Raw genomic sequence first — 21,260 nt, 5'->3', positions numbered from 1 at the left:
ATTTTTAGGTTACATTCGTAATACAAGCAGCATCTCACCCCGCGGTTACTCATCCAGTTCCACACCTCAACAGTCCAATTATAGCACTTCCAGCAATAGCATGAATGGCTACAGCAACGTCCCCATGTCCAACCTGGGTGTTCCAGGCTCCCCCGGTTTCATTAACGGCTCTCCAACAGGATCCCCTTATGGAAGTAAGTGCTTTGCTTCTTTTAGGTTTGTGCCTGGTCCCGCTTCATTTCATTTACTGCATCAAAAAACAGAGCAGTATCTTTCAAGAAGAGTTTTTGAGATTCAGTGAAAATTCTGTAAGAGGCTTAGAATTTGTGTTCTAGTATATCTAGAAATGTTCCCATCTTTCAAGAGTAACAGAGGAATATTGAACCCTGCCTGCGAATTGAATATCCTCAGTGAAAGACATTCTGAAATCACTTCTGTGTCCAGGAAGAAGTCTGTGAACTACATTAGCAATAACTGAGAGCTGAACTTTGGATTAATTTCCTGTGAAATTATTTTTACTTTGATAAAGTAAGTATTGTTGCACTTCCAGTTACAAGAGTGACCACAGGCCAGTCACTCTTCCTTCCATGACTTGATTTCCCTCTGTAAGACTTCATTAAGGAAAGGACCAAGTCTGCAGCATATTGTTATTCTTCTTTCTAGCTAATGCTTAAAGGAGACTTGGGGATTCATTTGAAAACACAAGAAATATTGGTTAATTCTTCTTACAGTTTAGGCTAATTAGACATATTTTCTTCTGACCTAGCTGATCAGTGTAACTGATCTACTTCAGACTTACCTCAGCCAAACCAACGGGACAGACATATAAAGCAACACCAAACATGTCTTATTGCATCTCTGATGAGGAATAACTTTTTCTTCTCTTGCAGTAATGTCTTCAAGTCCAACAGTTGGCTCCTCCAGCACTTCTTCCATCCTTCCGTTCTCCTCTTCCGTCTTTCCTGCTGTCAAACAGAAGAGTGCCTTTGCTCCCGTCATCAGACCCCAAGGGTCTCCTTCTCCTGCCTGCTCCAGTGGCAATGGAAATGGGTTTAGAGGTAAGAAGTGTACAATTCATATTCAGCTGGCATATACAAAGCACACTGTGTTTGCCTAGAGCCAATACAATAATCACCTGAAAGACCACTACACCATTAGAGGACTCTATAGTGAAAGTCTGACCCAACTCAGCTGGATTAAAGCATTGCTCCATGTTTTGTCTTTTTCATGTTAAAGCAATGAGGGACAGATACTCATTTATACCAAGAAGGATTTCACCCATGCTTCTTTTAAATACCAGCTCTTTTGTGAGGAATGGCTTCTCCTTAAGCTGCAGGGACCTGTAAAACAAATGTCTGCCCTGCAGAGTTAATAGACAGCTCTGCACACAATGGCCAATGTCTTGAAACCTGCTGCAAGGTTTAGGCTCATGCAGGGAATTAAGCCCTATAGTACATTTACAGCCTTTTTAAAGGTGATCTGCAAAACAAATGTGAGTATTAAGATAAGAATGGAAACCTGTATTAAATTCTTTGCTTTAACAGGCTGTGGGAGGGGGGGGGTTGTGCAGCACATAAATACACTCCAAGTCTCCATAAAAGAAAGCTTTTATAGGGCCTTAGAAGTCATCTGGCTCCTTCAGACTTCACTAGAGATATCATAGAAAAAAAAACAAATCTGGGAACTCAGCCATGCCAAGAGCCAGTGGTAATTCTAAAAATGAGTCCTACAAACCACACCTGTTGATTTGGGTGCATTATAAATCCTTAGCTAGGCCACAGGGACCTACATAAACTGTGATTATTTTATATAATAAGGAAATTTTAGGTGTGTTGAACAAAAATAATTACATTTTTAAAAGCTAGCATGCAGAATTCTGCTATATATGTGAAACAGTTTCTTCCCCTGCCGCAATTACCTGAAACTTCGTACCTCTTTAAGATTATCTCCTCCCCATTAATGAAACACATTCCCCCATCCATGGGGCACCATGTTGACAGGGAACACAATTTCTTTCCTTCTCTGTTTAAAGGAGAAAGGCAGGAGTATTTGAAGCAATTTTTGTGTATAGATTTGTACATAAAGAAAGCTTTGTTGACCCAACAGCTGAGGCTATTTATCTACACTGGCAAACACAGGCAAATTTATCTTTGTGTCATGTCATGATCATGGACAGAGTTATCATCACTACCTGGTCTGCAGTTACTTTTGGGTGTTTTTTAGTTCTATCAGCTAATGGTGGAACATACTGATTTCACTGTATTTTTATACATATAAAAGCAAACAAAATCCATGGTGAGATTTTAGCTGTTTTGGGGAACTGTTCCAAGGCCACATGATTGTAAACAGATTTGAACATCGAAGTAGGAAGGCCTATCAAGCTCAGGAATAGTTTGGTTCTTTAGCTTGAAGCAGTTGGACATAATCTAAAGAGAAATCACTCGAGGGCAGCTGTGTGTTCAGAGTAGATTTAAATTGGATTTAAATTTAAACTTGTGTATGCACCAGGCTAGAAGGGCTCATTTAAGAAATTACCAAAGGCAGTGCTAAGTGCAGATCAGTTCAGGGAAAAATCATTTTCAAGACATTTCCTGGGAGAAAGGAAAAGACCAGGTAATAAAAACCACACTGATTATTTATGAACTTCACTTAATACTTTCCCTTAACTTACCCTGTCTGTCCCATCTGCTTAAGATGCTGTTTAGCAAGAGTTTTTTATTTTTCTTTAACCCCTTTTGTAAACAAGTGAAGTAACAGAGTTCATTTTGTGCAATTAATGCCATTTAGTGTTTACGACGTGTTTTATTCAATCTATTAATTGGAAATAAGAGATTCTAGTAATGGAACTTTAATATAACATAAAATCTTAAAACTAAAAACCCAGCACTCCCATCTATGCATTTTTCACTGATAGAGGTCCACTGTATCTCCCTCATTGTAGGAAATCCTGTACTTCAGCACTGCAATACATAATAACAGTAATAAAGCCACAACTGACTTCAGCAGATACAGTACCTGTGCAATGAGACTTGTCAGTCAGACTGCACTGCAAACCACAGCTGTGACTCACAGCAAAGACAGCAGTTGATTCACAGACCACTCTGCCCCAGATTCATTATGTCAGGTTTTCATAGCTATTTAACTATTTCAGCCAGAGATGGAAAGTTGTTTTTTTTCCAACTGAACTGCTTAAATTGATGCTGAGGAGCACATGATTTGGAAAGGATCCAGCTATGCACAGCCTGATATCCAAATTAATGTTCCCACAGTGTTGACAGACAGATGTGGCCAGAAAGTCAACAGGAGGGTCCCAAACAGGCTTCCTGAATGGACTTACTGTGCTGCAGTAATGGGACACTGTTAATCTCCATTGCTATGCCATTGCCCTGTAATATATAAGCTAAGAACAGGCATGCTGTTAATATATATATATTTATTTTTAACATGGGCATCAGCAAAAGCACAGAACAAGCTGTAAGTATATTCAGGCTCCAACTGAAAGCACATCATGCAGTGGTTTTGACATCACCTCCCAGTTTCCCTACCCATAATACAGCAAAAACATCTTTCCAGCTGGGATTTTTTTTAAGCTCTGTTGTAACATCTGCAGTGTTGTACTTTGCCTACATCTATTGTTGAAAGGCAAGAAGTTTCCTAGTGATACAACCTTCATCCTATTTATCGCATCCTGTTGCAGTGATAGTATCAAAAATACTCCCTGGCCCTCAGGGCATGCCACTCTGCTTACAAGCAGCAACAGAAACCTTGAATATAGCTTCTGTGTATGTTAACTACAGCAGTGTTTAGCCCTGCATAAAAACTAGTCTAAACAGGTAGAGCCTTATGAGCTTAATCCTCAGATCAGCTCATTATTCCTGGCCATTTAGAGATGCAAAGATGTATTTTTGAGGGATAATCTTGTGCTGGAAATAATAGGACAGCTTGAGGAAAATACATTGTGAGGCAAAACTATGAGCTAAGCATGAGATGTGCCCATCTCCTGGCTTCCAGCTTTGGGCTGCACAACTCAGCCAAGACCTGTGGAATACCCTCTGATAACCCCATGTGTTCTTGCTTACCTCTTTCACCTACTATACATTCTTACACTGTTATAGGACACGATAGGTAGAGAACAAGCAGCAATGCATACTGGATGCCACTCAGTTCTATATGTTACCTAAATTGAGAGCAGGTGATCCTGATCAGAACAATTGTACTCTCCATTCATGTCAGATGTCAAGGGAGTTTAAAAAAGGCATTGGGAAGATATAATGTGACGTGATGCAACACGGCATGATTAGTACACAAATGCCTAATCAACTCATCTCAGATGGAGGGCAGCTGATGGGGAAAAGTAAGCAAATTGGAAACTGCTGGAACAGCATGGACCGCTGACTGCCCAGATTACCTTTGGCCAGCTCAGCACATCTCAACATAAAAATGCAAGCTCAGTTACAAGGAATAGCAGGCAAGCCCCAGAAGGTCAGATGTTCCATTAACCATCAGGATCCTAGCCAACCCAAAAAGTATGGAAGTCTGATACCCATAGGAACAGTCTCAATTTAGCAAGGGGGACATCTGTACTATTTCCTAAGGAAATAGAGGTATTTGAGTTGAAGACAGTAGTTACTCATATCTTGTCTTGCCAAAGTTAGAGGTGTTAACACGAGGGATTCTTGTCCACTTGCATTGAACAATTGTACAAACAGGTAATGAGAGAAAAGCTGCTCAGAAGTTTGTAGAGGGTGGGATTCAGATGGAACGACTGGCTCACATTTACAGAGCACTGTTCCTGATTGCTACCAGTGCAGTGCCTGACCTGCAGCTGGAGTCTTAGCTTCAGTCAGCACTTAAACAGAGCACTTCAGACCAACTCTTAACAGCCACAACCAGGTGAAAATAAAACTGGGCATTTCCTTGCTAGGAGCCTTCATTGATATGCTGCCGAGTCAGAGTGATTCCAGAGCCTAGACAGTGCTTTAAGTACCTTACAGACCGTAAGTGATATATTCATGATGTCAACATATAAGAAAACTATATATGTGCCATTTGATTAAATTTGATATATAAGGATAAAGCACATTTTTCTCTGCAGTTTATTGGCAGAGACGTGTGGGGCACAAACTGTTTCAAAATAAAGTCGTAAAAGATATTTCAAATTTCTTGTTAGAAGTTAGCTAAACAAAAATCCCATTTACTTAACCTTCATTTGATGGGATGTTAATTATAGTAGCTCATTATATGTCACAATTTATTCAAGCTAGACAAGAGCTCTATTTTTGATGGGAGAACATAAAAATCTGCCTTTTATTTATAGAAAGATGGATTTGAGACTCTTATGAATCACCAAAGAAAGAGATATAATATTGACCTCTACTTTACAGGTAGAAAAACTACCACTTCCCAGCCCATCTGGAACCATAACTGCAGAGGGGTTATACTTTCCTGTGCTCTCTGACAATTAAATTAATGCATATCACTTTGCAAACAGATTTTGATTTCTAACACTGTTCCTAATTATGTTGAACTAAATCAGTATTCAGGCAGCCCTTTGCACATCTACAACTCAGTACAACACTGAGATCTTTAACCACAGCAGTACAACTCAATGGTGAGCCCAGGTTAACTTCTGTTCACCTACCTGGCAAAGGTTTTGTCCACATTTTTAGAAACATTTTGTGGTTTTAAAATATGACTTAACCTGCTTATCATCTAAAAGAGACAAAACCATGACTTAATTGATAATATTTTACCTGCTTGTGGTTAGCACATCACAAATGGGTGAATGAAGATCTTCCATCCACGTACAGGCAAATTTTTGCCCCCAAAATGACATTAATTTCCTATGGAAGAAAATATAAAAATAAATTATTCAGGAAAAACAAGTATTTGGTGACTTTTTAGTGTCTTTGTTGGAACGATCCTCATGGGCCCTTCATAGAAACTGCAGTTTAGTTTGCTTATATTCTAGTATGAAGGATAATGGTGCCCTTCATCCAAACTACTGATGCTTAAATGAGTCAGCGAGGATTTCTGGAGGAAAACACTCCTCCTTTCTATCCTTCTCAGCTGATTGCTCATTTGTAGAACAGTGCATTGTTTTACAAACAGCTCCCCAGTCTTAATATTAAGGTGAAACTATGCATTTTCTAGTGGTAGCCACGATGGGAAGCAAAGGTAGCGATAGGGTAAAGTTTGCACCCACCAGCTGCACCTGGTACCAACAGCTCAGTGCAATTGCAAACCTACCTGTGTGCAGGACACCTCGTGCACTGAGGTATTTCTGATGTTTCAGGATAGCAGCATTCATTTAAGATGCTCAGAATGGCACCACCACAGCACTTGGTTCACCTCTGTGAAGAGCTGTAGAACCATAAGGTTGCAGTTCACTGGAAGCAGTGGCAAAAGAGGAAAACAAAGAGTCATACAACCAAATGAGAGAGCAAGACACAGTGGCTGAAAACGCTCAACACCCTTCTTTAGAAAGTGGGGTTTGTAAAACAGGTTGTAATTTAGCCACCAAAGCACCTATGCTATCTGAAGAACTGGACAGTGCATAAGCAGAGCAGTTCTTAGCAAATGGTGCTGTGAACTGCAGAGTTCTTTCCACTGTAGAGCAAGATGGCATTTTCAGGAGCCACTCGTGTACACTAGGCTTATGATCATTATTAATTACACCCATTAAAGGTGCCCATCACCATAGCATCTGGGTACTATCCATGTTTGATTATTTATTTATAAAAAAATTCTCCAACCTTGTGACAATTTTAATCAAGTGTTTCAGTTGATAATTGCAAGCTGTCAAGGTTAATACAATAAGGCTCATCTCTAATTCTTTTTCCATTTCCCTCCAAGAAAAAAAAAAAAACACCCTCTGGGATAATGACTGTGGTTTCTATATTCCCAACTCATCAGGGAGTGTCCTGCATTGAACCACCTTTATTGAAAAGTTACATCGATTCAATATATAGTAATACAGGCAAAAATAATTACAGCTTTGCTAGCAGTGTAAGACCTTAATCCAAACCTCACAAACATTCAATAAAAAGCGATACAGGCTGGGAATAGGCTTTTGACAGTGCAGCCCCAAAGGGGAGTGGAGGTGGGGTGGAAATGGACAGATAAGGGTAGGCAGAAAGAGAACCTCAGAGCAAAGGCGTTTATGTGAGCTGGAGAAGAACAGGTGAGAATCCCAGCCAACAGTCCTCAACCTACTTGTTTTTTGTTGCAGACAGAGGTGAAGCTGCAACATTCAGATGAAACACCAGGGCAGCAATAAAGCTCGTTGCCTGTCCTTATTATCTTACAGTTCCACCTTGATTTCTCCACGGGCAGATTCCATCCTAACAGCTTCCAAGGGCTATCTCACCACTCCGAGCATTTACAGCCTGCAATGACAAACCAAACTTTTTGAGGGGGGCAAAAGGAGGGGATAGAGAGAAAAGGTGGCAAAAGAGAGATCAGAGCCCCAGAGGTAATAACACAGTGGGTTGCAGATGGCAGTTTTGTTGTTGCTGGCAGCAGTCTGAGTCCAGGACTGCTGGATCTAAACGTCACCTCTTTAATTACGCCATGAAAATGTGCTCTTCCCTCACTGTGAGGGGCTTTACAAAATGCTGCCTCTGCAAGCATCCCTAAAATATTTCTGAAGACTCCTGGAAGAAACTCAGACTTGATCCTTGTTTTGATCTGCTGGAAATTTAACTTGATTAAAAGAACGACAATAACGTTGATAAGAGTAGTATCAGAAGTGGCTCTTATGCCAGTGTGACCTCTCCCCCTTAGGAAGGGAGTTTAAACTACACTGACAGCAGACTCTGCATGTCTCAAATTAAACCATGTTAGCTGTAGCAGGCACTGCTGCTTCTCTGCAGAGTCATCCATCCAAACGGCCGCGTGCAGAGTCGTCTCTGGCTGCACCAGGAGAGGGATTGGACGTACGGATGGACCAGGCACAGCCTGTGCAGGCTCTGCTTTCTTTGCTTCAGGCAAAAGACCCAGCCAGGATACTTGAGACAAACAACTTAAATTCGTTGAGCTAACTTGGATGATTTTGCCCGAAGCAGATTAGGAAGTGCTCGCACAGATTGCTCCGCTGGGAAACCTGTGGATGGCGGTGAGCAGCCGAGGGAGTGCGAACCTCTTCCACCAGCACTGCAGAATCCAGACAAGGGCGTCAACCCAAGGCTTAAATCCAGTTTTCTAGAGGGTAGAAAGGCAGGTCAGTGGTTAACTCTTCAGTGTCCCATCCCTCCAGGAAATTAAGGTCATTCTCCAGTTTGGGGGAGTGAGGAAGAGGAGAGGAGCAGCCCCTCAGTGTGACCAGAAAACCTCTCTTCTGCAGATGCACTCTCTTCCCCCTTGACCCTCAGTAGGCATGCAAATATTTACCTTCCTCATTTAGGCTTAATATCAATTGCCTGTTTGAAAAAAATCTCCATTTGAAAAACACCAACAAATTGGCAGGCCATTAAGAACAGCAGATATTTGCCTCAAGATTGTTCAGTTTCACTTTCTTTTTCAGCTGTCAAAATTGGCAGGAAATTTTAGCCCTAGTCACTTAGAAAATATGAAAATATTTGTTTTCCTATTGTATTAAATCACAGACCATGTCCACAGTTGTTTAAAATCAACAGAGCTCCAATAAAAGAGTCATGTTAGCTGAGGATCTTGCCCTGAGCATTTTTTTTTAAAACACTGTGAACATAAGGGTGAAATTAATTCTCAGAGGACAGGGCTTTAAACACATGAATAATCCCACAAATTTCAATGAACGTAAATCTTCACAGGATTAGGACCTTGCACTACACTGAGGCCCCTTTGAAAATATGACTCACTCATTTGTTATATAAATACATATAAACTTAACTTACCCCTCAAAACCTTTGGGAACAGCACCAGTTCCAGGCAGCTTCAAATGTTGCTGTTGTCAGTTATGAAGAATATAACTGCAATTAAAGGCAGTGAGAGTGACTAATAAATAATTTACATAAGCCCGGTGTTCTGGGAACGTGCCAGGTAAGACTACAGTGATTCAGACATATGGGGTAAACCAAGCGAGAAAGAGAGGCTGGTCCATTATTTCCACTGAAACTAAATTAGTGAAGCTCAGCTCTGGTCATTCTCCAATGAATCAGCACTCACAGTTCTATGGCGAGGTCCCATAAGTGGTTCCTGGGTAAATTCCCATTTGCTTTCACATTATCCTTCCTCACTCACACCATAACCTTTTCTTGCAAGCAGATCAGCAGGCTGAGTGAGAAGCAAGGACCCCGCTTGGTCCTGACAGCTCAAGAATGATTTTGAGTGCTCAACTTGAGAAAGCATGAGAAACGTGCTAAGAACTGTCCCAAAAAATTCAGTGTCCGTTTCCAAGAAGTCTCAGGACATGGGCACCAAAACATTATCAGGCACTTCTGACAGTTCACGTACTAAGGTTTCAATTAATCCATTCTCTCCTTTATTGACTTAAAAGCCACGGTGGCCCGGCCTCGTGGAACCTCCACTGAAGGAGCACATTGTCCATTTTCTGTGGCTGCTGTCAGGCTTGCACTGTTGGCTCTTCTCACTAAAGCACAAATCAAGCATCAAAACATTCAGAGACATCGAAGGTCTTTTAATGGCATCACTTAACCTGCAAATAGATGCACTGCTGCAATGTGTGGCTGCACACAGAAGGGTGAAGGGCTCAGATAAACTTTGCTCCATAAAAATATGCCAGCATTTCATCTTTGTCAATTTTCTCTTTCAGCCATGACTGGTCTTGTCGTTCCCCCGATGTAAGGAAGAGGCAGCTTTGCTCCTCTCCCTCTTCCCTTTTTTCCTCTTTTTTTTCATTTTTCTTTTACAGCACAAAACTACTTATTGTGATGGACCACTAAAAAGAAAAAAAAAATAGCACTACAAGCTCTTTTTGGGGGGAAAGCCAGGCCCAGGAAATACAAGGAACATTTTTTATGGATTGGACGAGATAGAAGGCTGCATCTTTTACCTGTTTGATATTTCTGACACAACCACATCAACTCCTAGAACACTGCAAACGAAGAATCAGCCAAGAGCCAGAGGACAAACAACGGTTGGCAGAATGGGATCAGAAATGCAAAGTCTTTCTTGAAAGACACGAAACCTTCCTAAGATTTGTAAAATATTAAAAGGAAAAAGAAATTGGCAAAAATGATTCAAGCTTGATATTTTGGATACAATTTGTTTTACTTTGTAGGGGAAAAAAGTTGAAGTTTCTATTTTATATGGAGCCTTTCAGATATCAATTTAGTTTATGCAGAAAAAAAAAAAAAAAACAACAAAACAGGGTACCAGCATGAAAGAATTTCTAGGACAAACTGACACGAGTGATGGAACTTTGGTGTATGTGTGTATTTGCTTATAGTTTAACCTCTTTAAAAATGTAAGATGTTTTACAATTATTTAAATAAATAAACTTGTAACTTATTGTATGTAGAGGTAGAAATTAAACCTTTTTTGGATTTTTTCCTCCAGTTGTACAATGAAGAAAAATGATGCAAAAATGTAGTGACAAGTTCAAGATATATTATTACTGCTGCGGTCGCTCCTCACTTCTTCCCTCTTAGTGAATTCATGTGCAAGGATCTCATAGGATTCTTTCTGATCAATTAACAGAATCGTCAGAAACTGTTATACACGTGATGATATACAGAACACTGATTCATGTATAAATTTGTCATCCTCCTCATCTCCCCCCCCTCCTGTTTTTTGTTTCGATCAAGATATTCAGGTACTGATGAACTGGTAAGTTTCAAAGGCCCTATTGGCAAATGAGTGGCACACGTAGGGATCTGAACCATTGGGAGTTTTCATGAGGTACTGAGTTTATTTTATACACTCAATGTATGAACTGGGGAGAGAGAGACTTCTCTCAAACATTGTTCTTCTGTGCAGTTGGAACACCTGACGTTCAGTTATACTTCATATTAAGGGCGCATTTATAAAGGGAAAATATGTTTTTAAATAACTTATGCACTTTTATCTCGAGTCCTTACAAGTGGTAAGTATTTTCCATTTATATACTGAAGTTTGTAGAAGTATTCATGTGATTTTTTCTGCATTTTGGCCTAAAACTGACATTTAGTTCTCCTTTGCTTCTCCCTTCCTGAAGTTGGAAGGTGAGAATGCAAGGAAAGCAATCACAACTTATCTGATAAAGCAGAGACCACTAAAAAGAAATTGATTTTGTCGGAAAGCCATTTTTTGAGGAAAATAAAAGTCAGCTACACTATTTACTCCCTTCTAAAACACCATTCACAGCTGCATGAATAGTTGTTCCTATGATAGCATCTTTCTGTTGATAAATAAATCCTTAATATATGGTCCCTAAAACTACTTGTCCAATGCCCAGTATTTTTACCAATATGTTAAATTGTATTCTTGGTGATTCAACAATATATGGTAGAAGATGTTCTCCATCTTGAGTCCAGCCCTGAACTGGACAGCTGGGACAGCAATGGCTGAGGCCATTTGGAGCAAATTTGGATTAGTAATAAACTAGAAGGTCTCTGTGGTTCAAAGCCAGCTGCAAAGATGAGTGACTGAAGCTCGGGGTCGTGTGATGTGACTGACTGTCACAGACTCCCACCTAACAGGCAGGGTTTTGGCATAGGACTGCATTCTGCAAACGTGTGGAATCATTCCTGTAAACAGCCTGGGGAGGGAAGCTGATTTCTTGTGACTGCACTTCTGGTTCAAACTGCTTAAAAACGGGGCCTCCTCAAAGCTTAACTTGGTGAAGCATGCAGTTCACCTTCTGAGAAATGTATTTAATATTCAGACATGTTTATGGGATGTGTTTCTAAACCAGAATGCAGCACAGCAGGGAAGCCAGTGGACTGCAAGGACGATGGAACTGAGCTATTCCTATGGTTCCTAATGGTGATCCACTTATTGGGAAGCAGCTCTGTGCTGCTCCTGACTGCTGTGATATTTCAGGAGGGGATTTGTCAGGTGCCTTCTCATGTCATGTTTTAGAATGGGAAGGGAGAGCTTACTGTCTTCTAAAAATCATGGCCCCATTTATCAGAAAAAGTAGGAATTTAAAGCAGATTTAAAAAGAAATTTGCTGGGAATAACGTGCTTTTAAGAAGCACAGCTACAGTACAGAGTCTTACAGCCAGGATGCTAAAAAAGTGTCTCATTCCAGAAAAGATGAAACAAAATAACTCACCGTTAATTGTGGCTGCAAGTTCACTGACACTGCAGGTTCTGTGCATGTCCTCCGTGCCATCAAGGAAGGAGCAACCACTGGAGGTCAGCAACACAACCAGCATTGAAGCCAAGAACTCCTGAAATACGAAGGAATGAGTCTTACCAGACTTGTTTCCAATAGACCATCTCCATTCCCCCCACTCTGATGTAATACAAAATTTTCAAGCAGCTCCAATGCATAGAAGCATTGCATTTTCTTCCCAGTCTCCCTCTCCCTCCAGGCTACTTTCTGATTTTATCCTAATTACACTCAAAATTCCGTGCCCAGGAAACACTCCAGATACAAACTTCTAGAAAACAGGCTGAAAGGCAGCACCTTGCTGCCTTGATCCCTCACATTTGTAACAAACACACTCCCTTCACATCTCAGTTACTCTCATTAGCTCCGTTCCCACAGTCAGGAGAGCTGTGAGCCCAAATGAAAACCTCCCCAGGAAGGTACCTCCAGTGCTCTCTATGGGACAAGAACCAAGTCTGGCTGCCTGAGTGGATGCAAACATGGAGACAAAACTTGCTGGGGTGTGATTTGAGCCAAAAGAATGAAAGAAGTCAACATAGGAATGATTTAGAACACAAATTTTGCTCACGCATGTGAATCCTTGTATTGAAATGAGCGTAGAAGTTACCAGTAGCTTTACAAAGACAACAGGTGTGTAAATAAATACAATCAAAAAATCCTTGAACGTGAACGGAGGACGTTGGCAGTGGCAAAACACCCAGCAAAAAGGAAAAGGAAATGTAAAAAAAGATATATATGTAAGGATTTTTCCAATGTAATAAGCAGATCTGTCCTCTTTTAGTTATCGCTGTTTAATATTCCCATATGACTTTCCTTTTCGCCACTAGAAAGATGAAGGTGTTGCAATAGGTAATTACAAATCCTATCATAACTTTGAAAGAGTACATTTTATTTCATTATTTATCTTGGTATAGCATCTTACTCTCCCTATTTTTCTTTGCACACTTCCAATATGCATGGTTTTTTAAAGACCGTTTTCTCCCTTCTGTAAATTAAGGCCTCATTTCTCCCTCCTGTATAGTTTTGGGGTTTGTTTGGGGTTGGCTGGTCGATTTTTTTGGTTTGGTTTTGTTTTTTGCTTTGTCAGTTACACTCAGTATGAAGTTGCTATGCACAGAGCTTTTGTAAAGATAGCATTTTTGGTTTTGTTTACTGTTTTTAATGGTCCTACTTATGGAAGAATATCTTGTTTGTAAAATGAATATGTCTACTTCCGTTTTAAACTTTAAATTATCCTAACAAAAAAAATAAAATTTTTGTACTGTAAACAAGGGGGGGGAATTATCTTAATTTCAGAGTATCCGGTCTGCTTTATTCCTCACCTTCTGTCATCCTCGTCAGTCACTGTTATGGCAACAACTCTTTAAAAATGAGGGTTTTGTGGTGTGCAGCAGTTCTTCAGATCAAGCTGGTCTGTAGGATGCCCGTCCACAACTGGGAGAGACAGCTCTAGGTTGTATTTACTCACAGAATCAGGCAGTAATGCTCTCATCTCACCTCTCCCTTTACAGCACCTGGCTGCTGAATCCCAGCTGGAGCACATTAAAACAGGGAATTTGTGTTCCCTTTTATGAACGCTGGTCAGAAAGGCAAACTGGCTTTATTTTATCAGGGAAAAAAAAATGCCAAAAAACTGGACTGCTGAGAAGTACCTTGGGAAATGATAACCAACTACCAAAGCCAGGAACATTCAGTTTTCTTCTGTGAAATCACAGGAAAGAATGAAAATTTGGTGTAACAACAAAAGCCCCTTCTACTGACCTTTTTTTGCCTAACAAATGACAGAATACGTGTCAGTCTTTAAACTACTGCAGATGCCCATGAAAGCCACTGAAATTGTAAGGCACAATTGACTAAATGCAGAGAAGAAAACAGGGTTTTTTTGGTCATCTGCTTCAATTAGTCATACGGGGATAAATGCAATTAGCAGATGACCTTCTTCCCGGCAGTGATGCCAAAGTTGCCCACTGCTGTACTGCAACACCCTTCAACAGAGCCCATCCTACTTAAGACCTGATTCAGCCTTTTTTCCTCCCAGCAGTGCCCTCAGTGAGAATGCAGCAATAAAACAAACGGCTCCTTTGAAAGAGCCTTGGTCTGTACCAACGACCTACTTTTGTATTCAGGCAAGGAGGTTTATTATGCAGATGAAAGCCTGGAGATCTCCTGTGCTCTGCCGATCTGTTACCTCCTGATGATGTGCAGTGCGGTGTATTGCACTGTCCTGCCTGGGATGGAGCTGTCCTGTAGTCTGAGCAGATTCCCTGTGAGCAGTTTCCTAATAAAACACTGCATGGGGGGAGGAGATGCATGAAGAACCCCAGCAAAAGAGTGTCAGAAAAGATATCAGCTACTAAACACAAAAAAGCAATGCACAGCTCCCCCCAACCCCAAGTGACTTGATGGCATCATCAAAGAATATCTGTACTTAAAGAGAATCCCTGTTAAAAACAAACAAACCCAACGTCAAGGATCATGATGAACGCATGTAAATACCAATATCTTGCCTGATTTGTTCATCTTTCCTTTGTAAGATTTCTCTGGAAAGAATTTAATGATGTTTGCCACGTTAAAAAGGCCGTTTCTAAAGGCAAGTCATGTAAACGGCCTTCAGCTTGTACAGCATCAGGAACACCAAAGGAATTTTTCTCCTAATATTGGTGGCAAACCAAAACTCTCCCATCAGCTGCTACTGAAGGCACAGTGAGATCTGCACACGAGCAGCTGGCTGTAGGCACAGGGTGCCCTGGTTAAGAAAAGCCCTGCAGAAAACCAACCCCACTCCCACCCCTGCTTTTCCTTCACAGGTCTTTTCTGGAGGGTTGTTTTGTCAGAACTTGAATTTCACTTCAATAAATGGGGAAACAAAAGCCACTCCTTCAACCACTTACTGAGGGCAGCTAGGGAATTGCCAGACCAGTTAAAATATTTATCTCAGTGACAACACACAGCTGTTGAGGTGCAAAGATCTGAAGCTTTAATCGCACCAGGTTAGTTAAGGAGGAATGTCTCATTAACTCCACTTGCAGGACTGGATTAAACGGGCAGCTGGCAGCCATAGCAGAGGGTGCAGACTGAGCACCGTGGCAGAGAAACGCTGAGCAAACATTGGTGTAAATGGGGGGAAGTGGGAAACCCAACACTTCCCCCTCCCAAAATGGAAGGCACCCCAACACCATCCAATGGAGGATAGATAAGGAGATAAGGGGAAATCATATCTGCTGCCCTGCTTCCTTTGGGGTTGTGCTAAGGTACCTCTTGTTTACAGCAATCACAGAAAAAGACGTGGTGACAAAACACAAGCCTGGCCATTGCCAGCTCCTTCTCCTGTGACAGCAGGTGGATGCAGAATGCTGTTTTCTTATTGGGTGAGTTCTACAGCATGCCTGCTTGGGGAAACTCATCCCACTTCAATCTTGTCCGTAGTCTCAAACTCAATCCCACACAGCTGTCCATACTCAGTTTTGCATAAAAGTTGGTAAGTCAGTCTGTGATGAGAAGGTGAAACCCTGGCACCATTAAAATTAGTGGGAGCTTCAGAGCTACCATACTGCACCTGGATCAAAGCTTTAACATAATGCTGGTCTGAAATAGGGATTTTTTCCCCCTGGAAAAACACATTTTGGTCCAATAAGATCACATATTTTGCTGCAGGTTAAACAGTGTCACAACACTTTCCTCCTATTGAGATGAAACAAATCTGCCCTTTCTTCAGTATTGAGGTGAGAAAAAAAAAAAATCCAGCAGACTTCAACTACAACCTGCTGACCACAAAACAGACCAGAGGAAGTAAGTAATTACCTTTCACACTTCAGGAAAGAGTTGTTCTTAGCCACAGCCAGCATCCCACATTTAGGACCTGGGATAAAGGACTTCCTATCGAACAGCAGTTCATGAAGTAGGTTTCTACACCCAGCATAGTGTGCAGAATGCAGCTGACTGCACGCCTTTTGTCTGTTTTGTAATTGCCAACCTTTCACAGTACTTGAGGAATGGCAAAACAAGAGAGCAGAACTGGGGAACAAACAGCATCAGCCAGCAACTGTCTGTAGGTAAAAATACCACCGGGCTCTGTTCACAAGCTGCAAACTTGACAAGATGTGGGCCAGATCCTCAGCTCTCACAATCCTGAGCAAGTAAAGTACCACCAATTTATGCCATCTACAGATCTGCCCATATAATTGCTTTCCTCTCTGGCCTGCAAACCAGAAGCACAGCTACAAAACAAAAGGAAAATAAATACAAGCATTGGGTTTCTCTCCTTTTCTGTTTGTTCTAGCACAGCAACCCAGTGTGCATACGTCACCTTCATTGCTTACAAGACAATGGTGTGTGAGGGGTTGAGAATCCACACCCACCATGGAGGGCAGTGTATAAACAAGCACTGAAACCACTTCCTGACCCAAGGACGTTACAGTCATTTTTCATGCTGACACACAGAGTTATCAGGAGATGGAAAGCACGGGGAGGTGGGACAGGAAAAAGAAATGACAGCAATAACTGAAATGTGTCTTTCCTTACATTATTTACATACTGTAAAGTGCTTCTTACTTGAATTAAGGTTCTTTGCAGCTCTTTGACTTAAATACTTATCATCATATTCTATAATAATGGTGTCGTCCATTCTCATGCCTACAGCTACTCTGATTTTGAAGGTCTTTTGTGAATCTCCAACTTCTGGAGGCAGAGGAATGTCAGCTTCTTAAGTAACTCTCTGGTCTGCTGATTTAAAGAGGAGAATCTTTAAAAACACAATCAAGCTTTTCAAAAAGGCATCCATGATTAAGACAAAATCAATCAATCAGAACTGTACAAAACGACATCATTTTCTAAGATACGATAATTATTTCTAGGATTAGTAGAGCCAACAGTATAAAGAAATATTTCCAACAGGAAATAGTAGGCTTTGGAGAATGCTGCATATCAATGTTGAGAATGTAACTCATCCTGATGAGGAATTCAAGCACCCTACTTTGCCCAGCAGGTTCAAGTGGCCGCAGCAACACCACCAGCCAGACGATGCTTCTGCCAGACTCAGATGTAGGAGTTACCCCAACACTTCTCTGAGATTGTAGGAACTTGATTGAAATTTACCAGCAGGGTCCCTACGACACTGCAATTGCTGTAGTCATTTCTTTGTCTTTAAAATGCCATATAATTGCTAATGTAATTAGTGATGTATACAGAGGGGGCCCGCGCAATTACCAAGTTCTAAGATCAAGTAATTAATGTTCTGTCAACAAAACTGCAACTGTTTCATTAACAACTGTCTGGATCTGAAAACAGATCAACTCCTAACGTTACCACTTGGCAGAATTTTGCACCAGCAGCCAATTCGTGCACCAAACACACCAGCCCAGATCCTGACATCCACCTTCCTCTGCATCTCCTACCAGGAAGAGCAAACTGTAACACTGCTCAGAGAGGTTTCACATCTTTGTAGTCTGCTTCCATGCTGTCAGCTGATGTTTCTAGTTTAATGAATGGTCTCAGTGATTAAGGTAAGGCCTCTGACTTTTTAGTCCTTGAGCTTTGTTTCTTATCTCCAAAGTTTTCTCTGCCACCACCAGCACTTAACTCGATGTAGAAGTAGGAGCTTGTAGTCACCTTGACTTAATTTTTCATTCTCCTTCGTTTACAACATTTATATACTCTACAGAGAGTAAACACAGATTTACCTTGTCTTTTTCCCTACAGCTACTTTTGCTCTGACATGTCCCATTCCATCAAGTGTCAACCAAAACTTTTCGTGTCTCTCACTTATCTCTTCATTTCAATGCCTACATTAAGGGGTCGTTTTCAATGCTGAAACCCAGCCATCTGAAGCCAAGGAGGAGGCCCTGGGTGACTAAGCCCAGTGCTATGCAATCTTGAGCACCATCTACTGGTCCTTTATCTCCCAGTTTGCTGTTTAGAAAGGGATTCAAGGTCTTCCCAGAACACAATACAGGCTCAACGTACCAAGATGCTCTTCAAACTTCAGCGACAGGAATGGTCCCTGCAGCTTAAATACCCCATTTGCTAAGCAAAGGGCTTTAGCATCATCGCAGCCGGGGGCTGACAGCAGTCAAGGTTCTTCACAGCCTCTCCAAGGATGAGGTTTCCATTGCTGTAGAATTTGGGGGCTGGCTGGGAAACCAGACCTGCACTCTCAGTAGTTGCAGATGGTTAACAGAGCTCAGTGCTAAACAATAGCTGTGGTGGTAGAACGGAATTAAGCAGCAGAAGCAAGAGGGATCAGTGAGGATTTCCGGAGAGATTTGAAACACAAACAAGCATGAGGAACTCTAAAAGTACACAATCTTTCCTCCCGCTCTGCGCGTGTCATTTTATTACAGAGTAATTAAAGAACGCTTTAAAATTGTGATTAATAGGCTTTTTAGCTTCAGAGAAATCAAATCTTTGATGTCAGTTGCTTAAACATTCAGTTTACCATTGAGGAATGCAAATAAATAAAGAACGGCAACTGTGTTTTTTCCTCCTTTCATTTTACTCAGAGAGGAAAGTTTTGGAAATTTTTCTTAACTTTTTCTTTGAAAAAGGAATAAAATTAAGATGGCAGGTGTCAGCTTCGACCTGAATATACCAAACCATTACATACACTTACAAGTCTTTTGTTTTTTATTTTTTAGGCGCTATTGGCAGCAATTTTCCTTACAATTCTGTTGTAGCCCTCTCTTGAATCCTGCCTGACGATATTTGTATCCTCCCAAATATTTGTACCCTGTCACACCTACATGCAGATTAAAAATCACAGTTGCTTTTCGTTCAGTTGCTCTTGGAAGAAACGCCACGTTTAAGACTCTACAGTAGCACAAACCTCTGGGGCATAAAACATCGTTCAGGTAGACATCTGGTGAAATGCATCACATCAAATTAGTATCAAGGGTATTGAGATTCTAAGACGACTGGCAGACAATTCCCTTTCTAATGTACTGCTTTTTAGATTGTTGAAGAAACTTGATCCCAAATCTCCTGTGAAATGAGTGATACTAAACATGCCTGCTCAAATACTGAAAGTGAAGATCAAAGACGCAGTGTCCAAATTGGCTTTGCAAACAAAGCAAGCCCGGAGATCCCCAGGAGAACATGGTGCTAATTTTATCAGATCTCCTTGACTTCTTCCTCCTAACAGTTTGTCATTTAAGAAAAATAATAGCAAGGAGAATGCAGAAGCCTTGTTTTAAGACCAACAAATGCGTTCCCTTTTAAATAGATGCTCTGCAACTCACCTAATAGTCTTAATCTAGTTTAAATGAAAAACGAGCGCGTTTCATCCTCTGAAAGCTACCTGCATTTCAGTCCCCCAACCACACATAACAAACACACACACAGCCATGAATATTTCAATACAACTCAGCCCTTCAGATCAATACAGGCAACTCTCAAGTTCCATTGATTTTTCAGAGGTTTGGCTCACAAGGGTGATAAAATATTTCTCAAGTTATGAAACCCGAGTTAAGGAGCTTTTGCTGACACTTCAGCATTTACCAGACACGTCTCTCTCTCTCTGTCTCGATTTATGACTAAGCAATAAGGCTCGGTAAGGTGGGCAGTATCATCCCATAGGGCCCACTTAAGGTCAAAAAGAGAAGTCAGGATAATAGGACAGCCCTTAAGGTCCCTAAACTTCTGTTTTCTGAGGCAATCACTTATTCTTTTCCACATGCCCTCAAAGTCCTTATTCCAACATTCATTAGGCAGCGAGTGAAATTCCCTTTCAGTGTACCTCTGTAAGCTGTCAGAAAGAAAGGGACACCAAAGCAGACACCAAATAAAGCAACTCCCTGCTGAGGCAAGGAAGCTAATCCCCTCCATATGGAAAGGAAATATACTTAATTATGTATTTATGCATGTCATTGCAGGCTTATATCTCGTTTCACTTTCATCCACAGTGATCCAAACCTATTTAAATATAATGAGTAAACATTTCTGTTTTTACAATAACATAAGCAAATGCTTTCTCAACATCTCCTGACCATTTCCTTGCAGGACGTGGCAGTTCAGTGCAGCAGCCATAATTTGCACACCTAGGGAAGCCAGCCACAGACCATGACTCCACTGTGTTAAGGTGTTCATAATCACTAAAAGCAGAAGGCAATCATCGGCCCCAAACAACCTGCCATCAAATTGAGAAAGTACTTTCAGTCTAAAGATGGAACCTGTGGATTCTGGATCCAATATTCCAATTATTCCATCCCCAAATGGGTACCTCTGCACAACAACGAATTACATTTTTGACCTGGTAGATAGCACAGGCTGACACACTGCAGTGCAAGGACCAAGGCTCTGTGCTGAGCCCCACTGAGAGACCTGTTGCATATGGCTAATAATGCCATATGCACCTCAGCTTCTCCTCTTACAGCTGTTCCATCTGCTTGTATTACAGATTCCGTGGTGCAAGGGTTGGCTGTATCATGTCCAGGCAAAGGTCTCAAGGAGAACAGGATATACACAAGCAACAAGGCTTACATTAGAACCTATCCAGGCAACAAAAGCAAACACATGTGAAGTACTAGAATTCTACAGATGAAAACAAAAGCAGCACCCATTGTTGGAGGTATTCAGGGGCAGGCTGAATGAAATCAGAATCAGAAATCAGTTTGCTGCACACAAGCAGAAATGAGGGCCAAGACTTCGTTCTGTTCCCCACTCCTGAACCTTGTTGGTAGTTCTACACCTCACATGGCATTTATCACTGAAGCATCCCAAGGCATAATATTCTAAGAAGATGGGCCTTTATTATTCCCTGTGTACTGATAACAGCATAAAGAAATTAAAAAAAAAAAAAAAAGAGGTTAACTGACTTGACCCATGTAAGCAATCCAGCCCCTTTGCTGCTCTATTGATTCCCCATTGCCTTCTCCAGCCTTCCCTCCATTTTGCATTAGCTCTTTTTGTTTTCATCTTTCACCACCCGAAATGTAAAGACCTTTATCTTAGAACAACCTCATTAAGCAGGACAAGTCCTACAGACTCTCATTAGACACCAACACCTCCTCCT

The 21,260-nt window shown here is 41.2% G+C and overlaps 2 protein-coding genes and 1 long non-coding RNA gene across 12 annotated transcripts in view; 1 reads left to right on the top strand and 2 right to left on the bottom strand.

Moving 5' to 3' along the window:
• The window catches only part of EBF2 (EBF transcription factor 2), a 189,518-nt gene extending 179,524 nt beyond the window's left edge, over positions 1-9,994 (top strand). For 2 of the 4 annotated variants that reach the window (XM_031608065.2, XM_090125411.1), the window contains exons 16-18: positions 9-194; positions 891-1,058; positions 5,385-5,746. In XM_031608065.2, the coding sequence (XP_031463925.2) occupies positions 9-194; positions 891-1,058; positions 5,385-5,458 (428 nt within the window). In that variant the 3' untranslated portion in view covers positions 5,459-5,746. Of the gene's footprint in view, positions 1-8; positions 195-890; positions 1,059-4,924; positions 4,998-5,384; positions 5,747-9,751 lie in introns of those variants that run through there. The other 2 variants (XM_090125412.1, XM_090125413.1) reach the window with 2 other exon arrangements.
• LOC149914825 (uncharacterized) lies at positions 119-7,304 on the bottom strand. 3 transcript variants are annotated; one of them, XR_016460075.1, is made up of 6 exons: positions 7,216-7,304; positions 6,250-6,389; positions 5,754-5,843; positions 1,919-2,022; positions 800-1,026; positions 119-247 (listed from the first exon to the last, which is right to left on the bottom strand). It is a non-coding gene; the product is annotated as an uncharacterized LOC149914825 (long non-coding RNA). The 3 variants fall into 3 exon arrangements; XR_016460076.1 differs by lacking the exon at positions 1,919-2,022; XR_016460077.1 differs by lacking the exon at positions 1,919-2,022 and having other exon boundaries at positions 800-965.
• A 2,202-nt stretch (positions 9,995-12,196) lies between the features above and the next one.
• CDCA2 (cell division cycle associated 2) overlaps positions 12,197-21,260 on the bottom strand; it is an 84,516-nt gene continuing 75,452 nt past the window's right edge. For 4 of the 5 annotated variants that reach the window (XR_016460069.1, XR_016460070.1, XR_016460072.1 and 1 more), the window contains one exon: positions 12,197-12,314. The gene's annotated coding sequence lies outside the window, so the exon portion shown is untranslated. Of the gene's footprint in view, positions 12,315-14,370; positions 16,976-21,260 lie in introns of all 5 variants that reach the window. The other variant, XR_016460071.1, reaches the window with a different exon arrangement.

This window comes from Phasianus colchicus, chromosome 27 (assembly GCF_987193195.1).
Source record: "Phasianus colchicus chromosome 27, bPhaCol1.hap1.1, whole genome shotgun sequence".
NCBI lineage: Eukaryota > Metazoa > Chordata > Aves > Galliformes > Phasianidae > Phasianus > Phasianus colchicus.
This window is presented reverse-complemented; position numbering and strand designations above follow the sequence as displayed.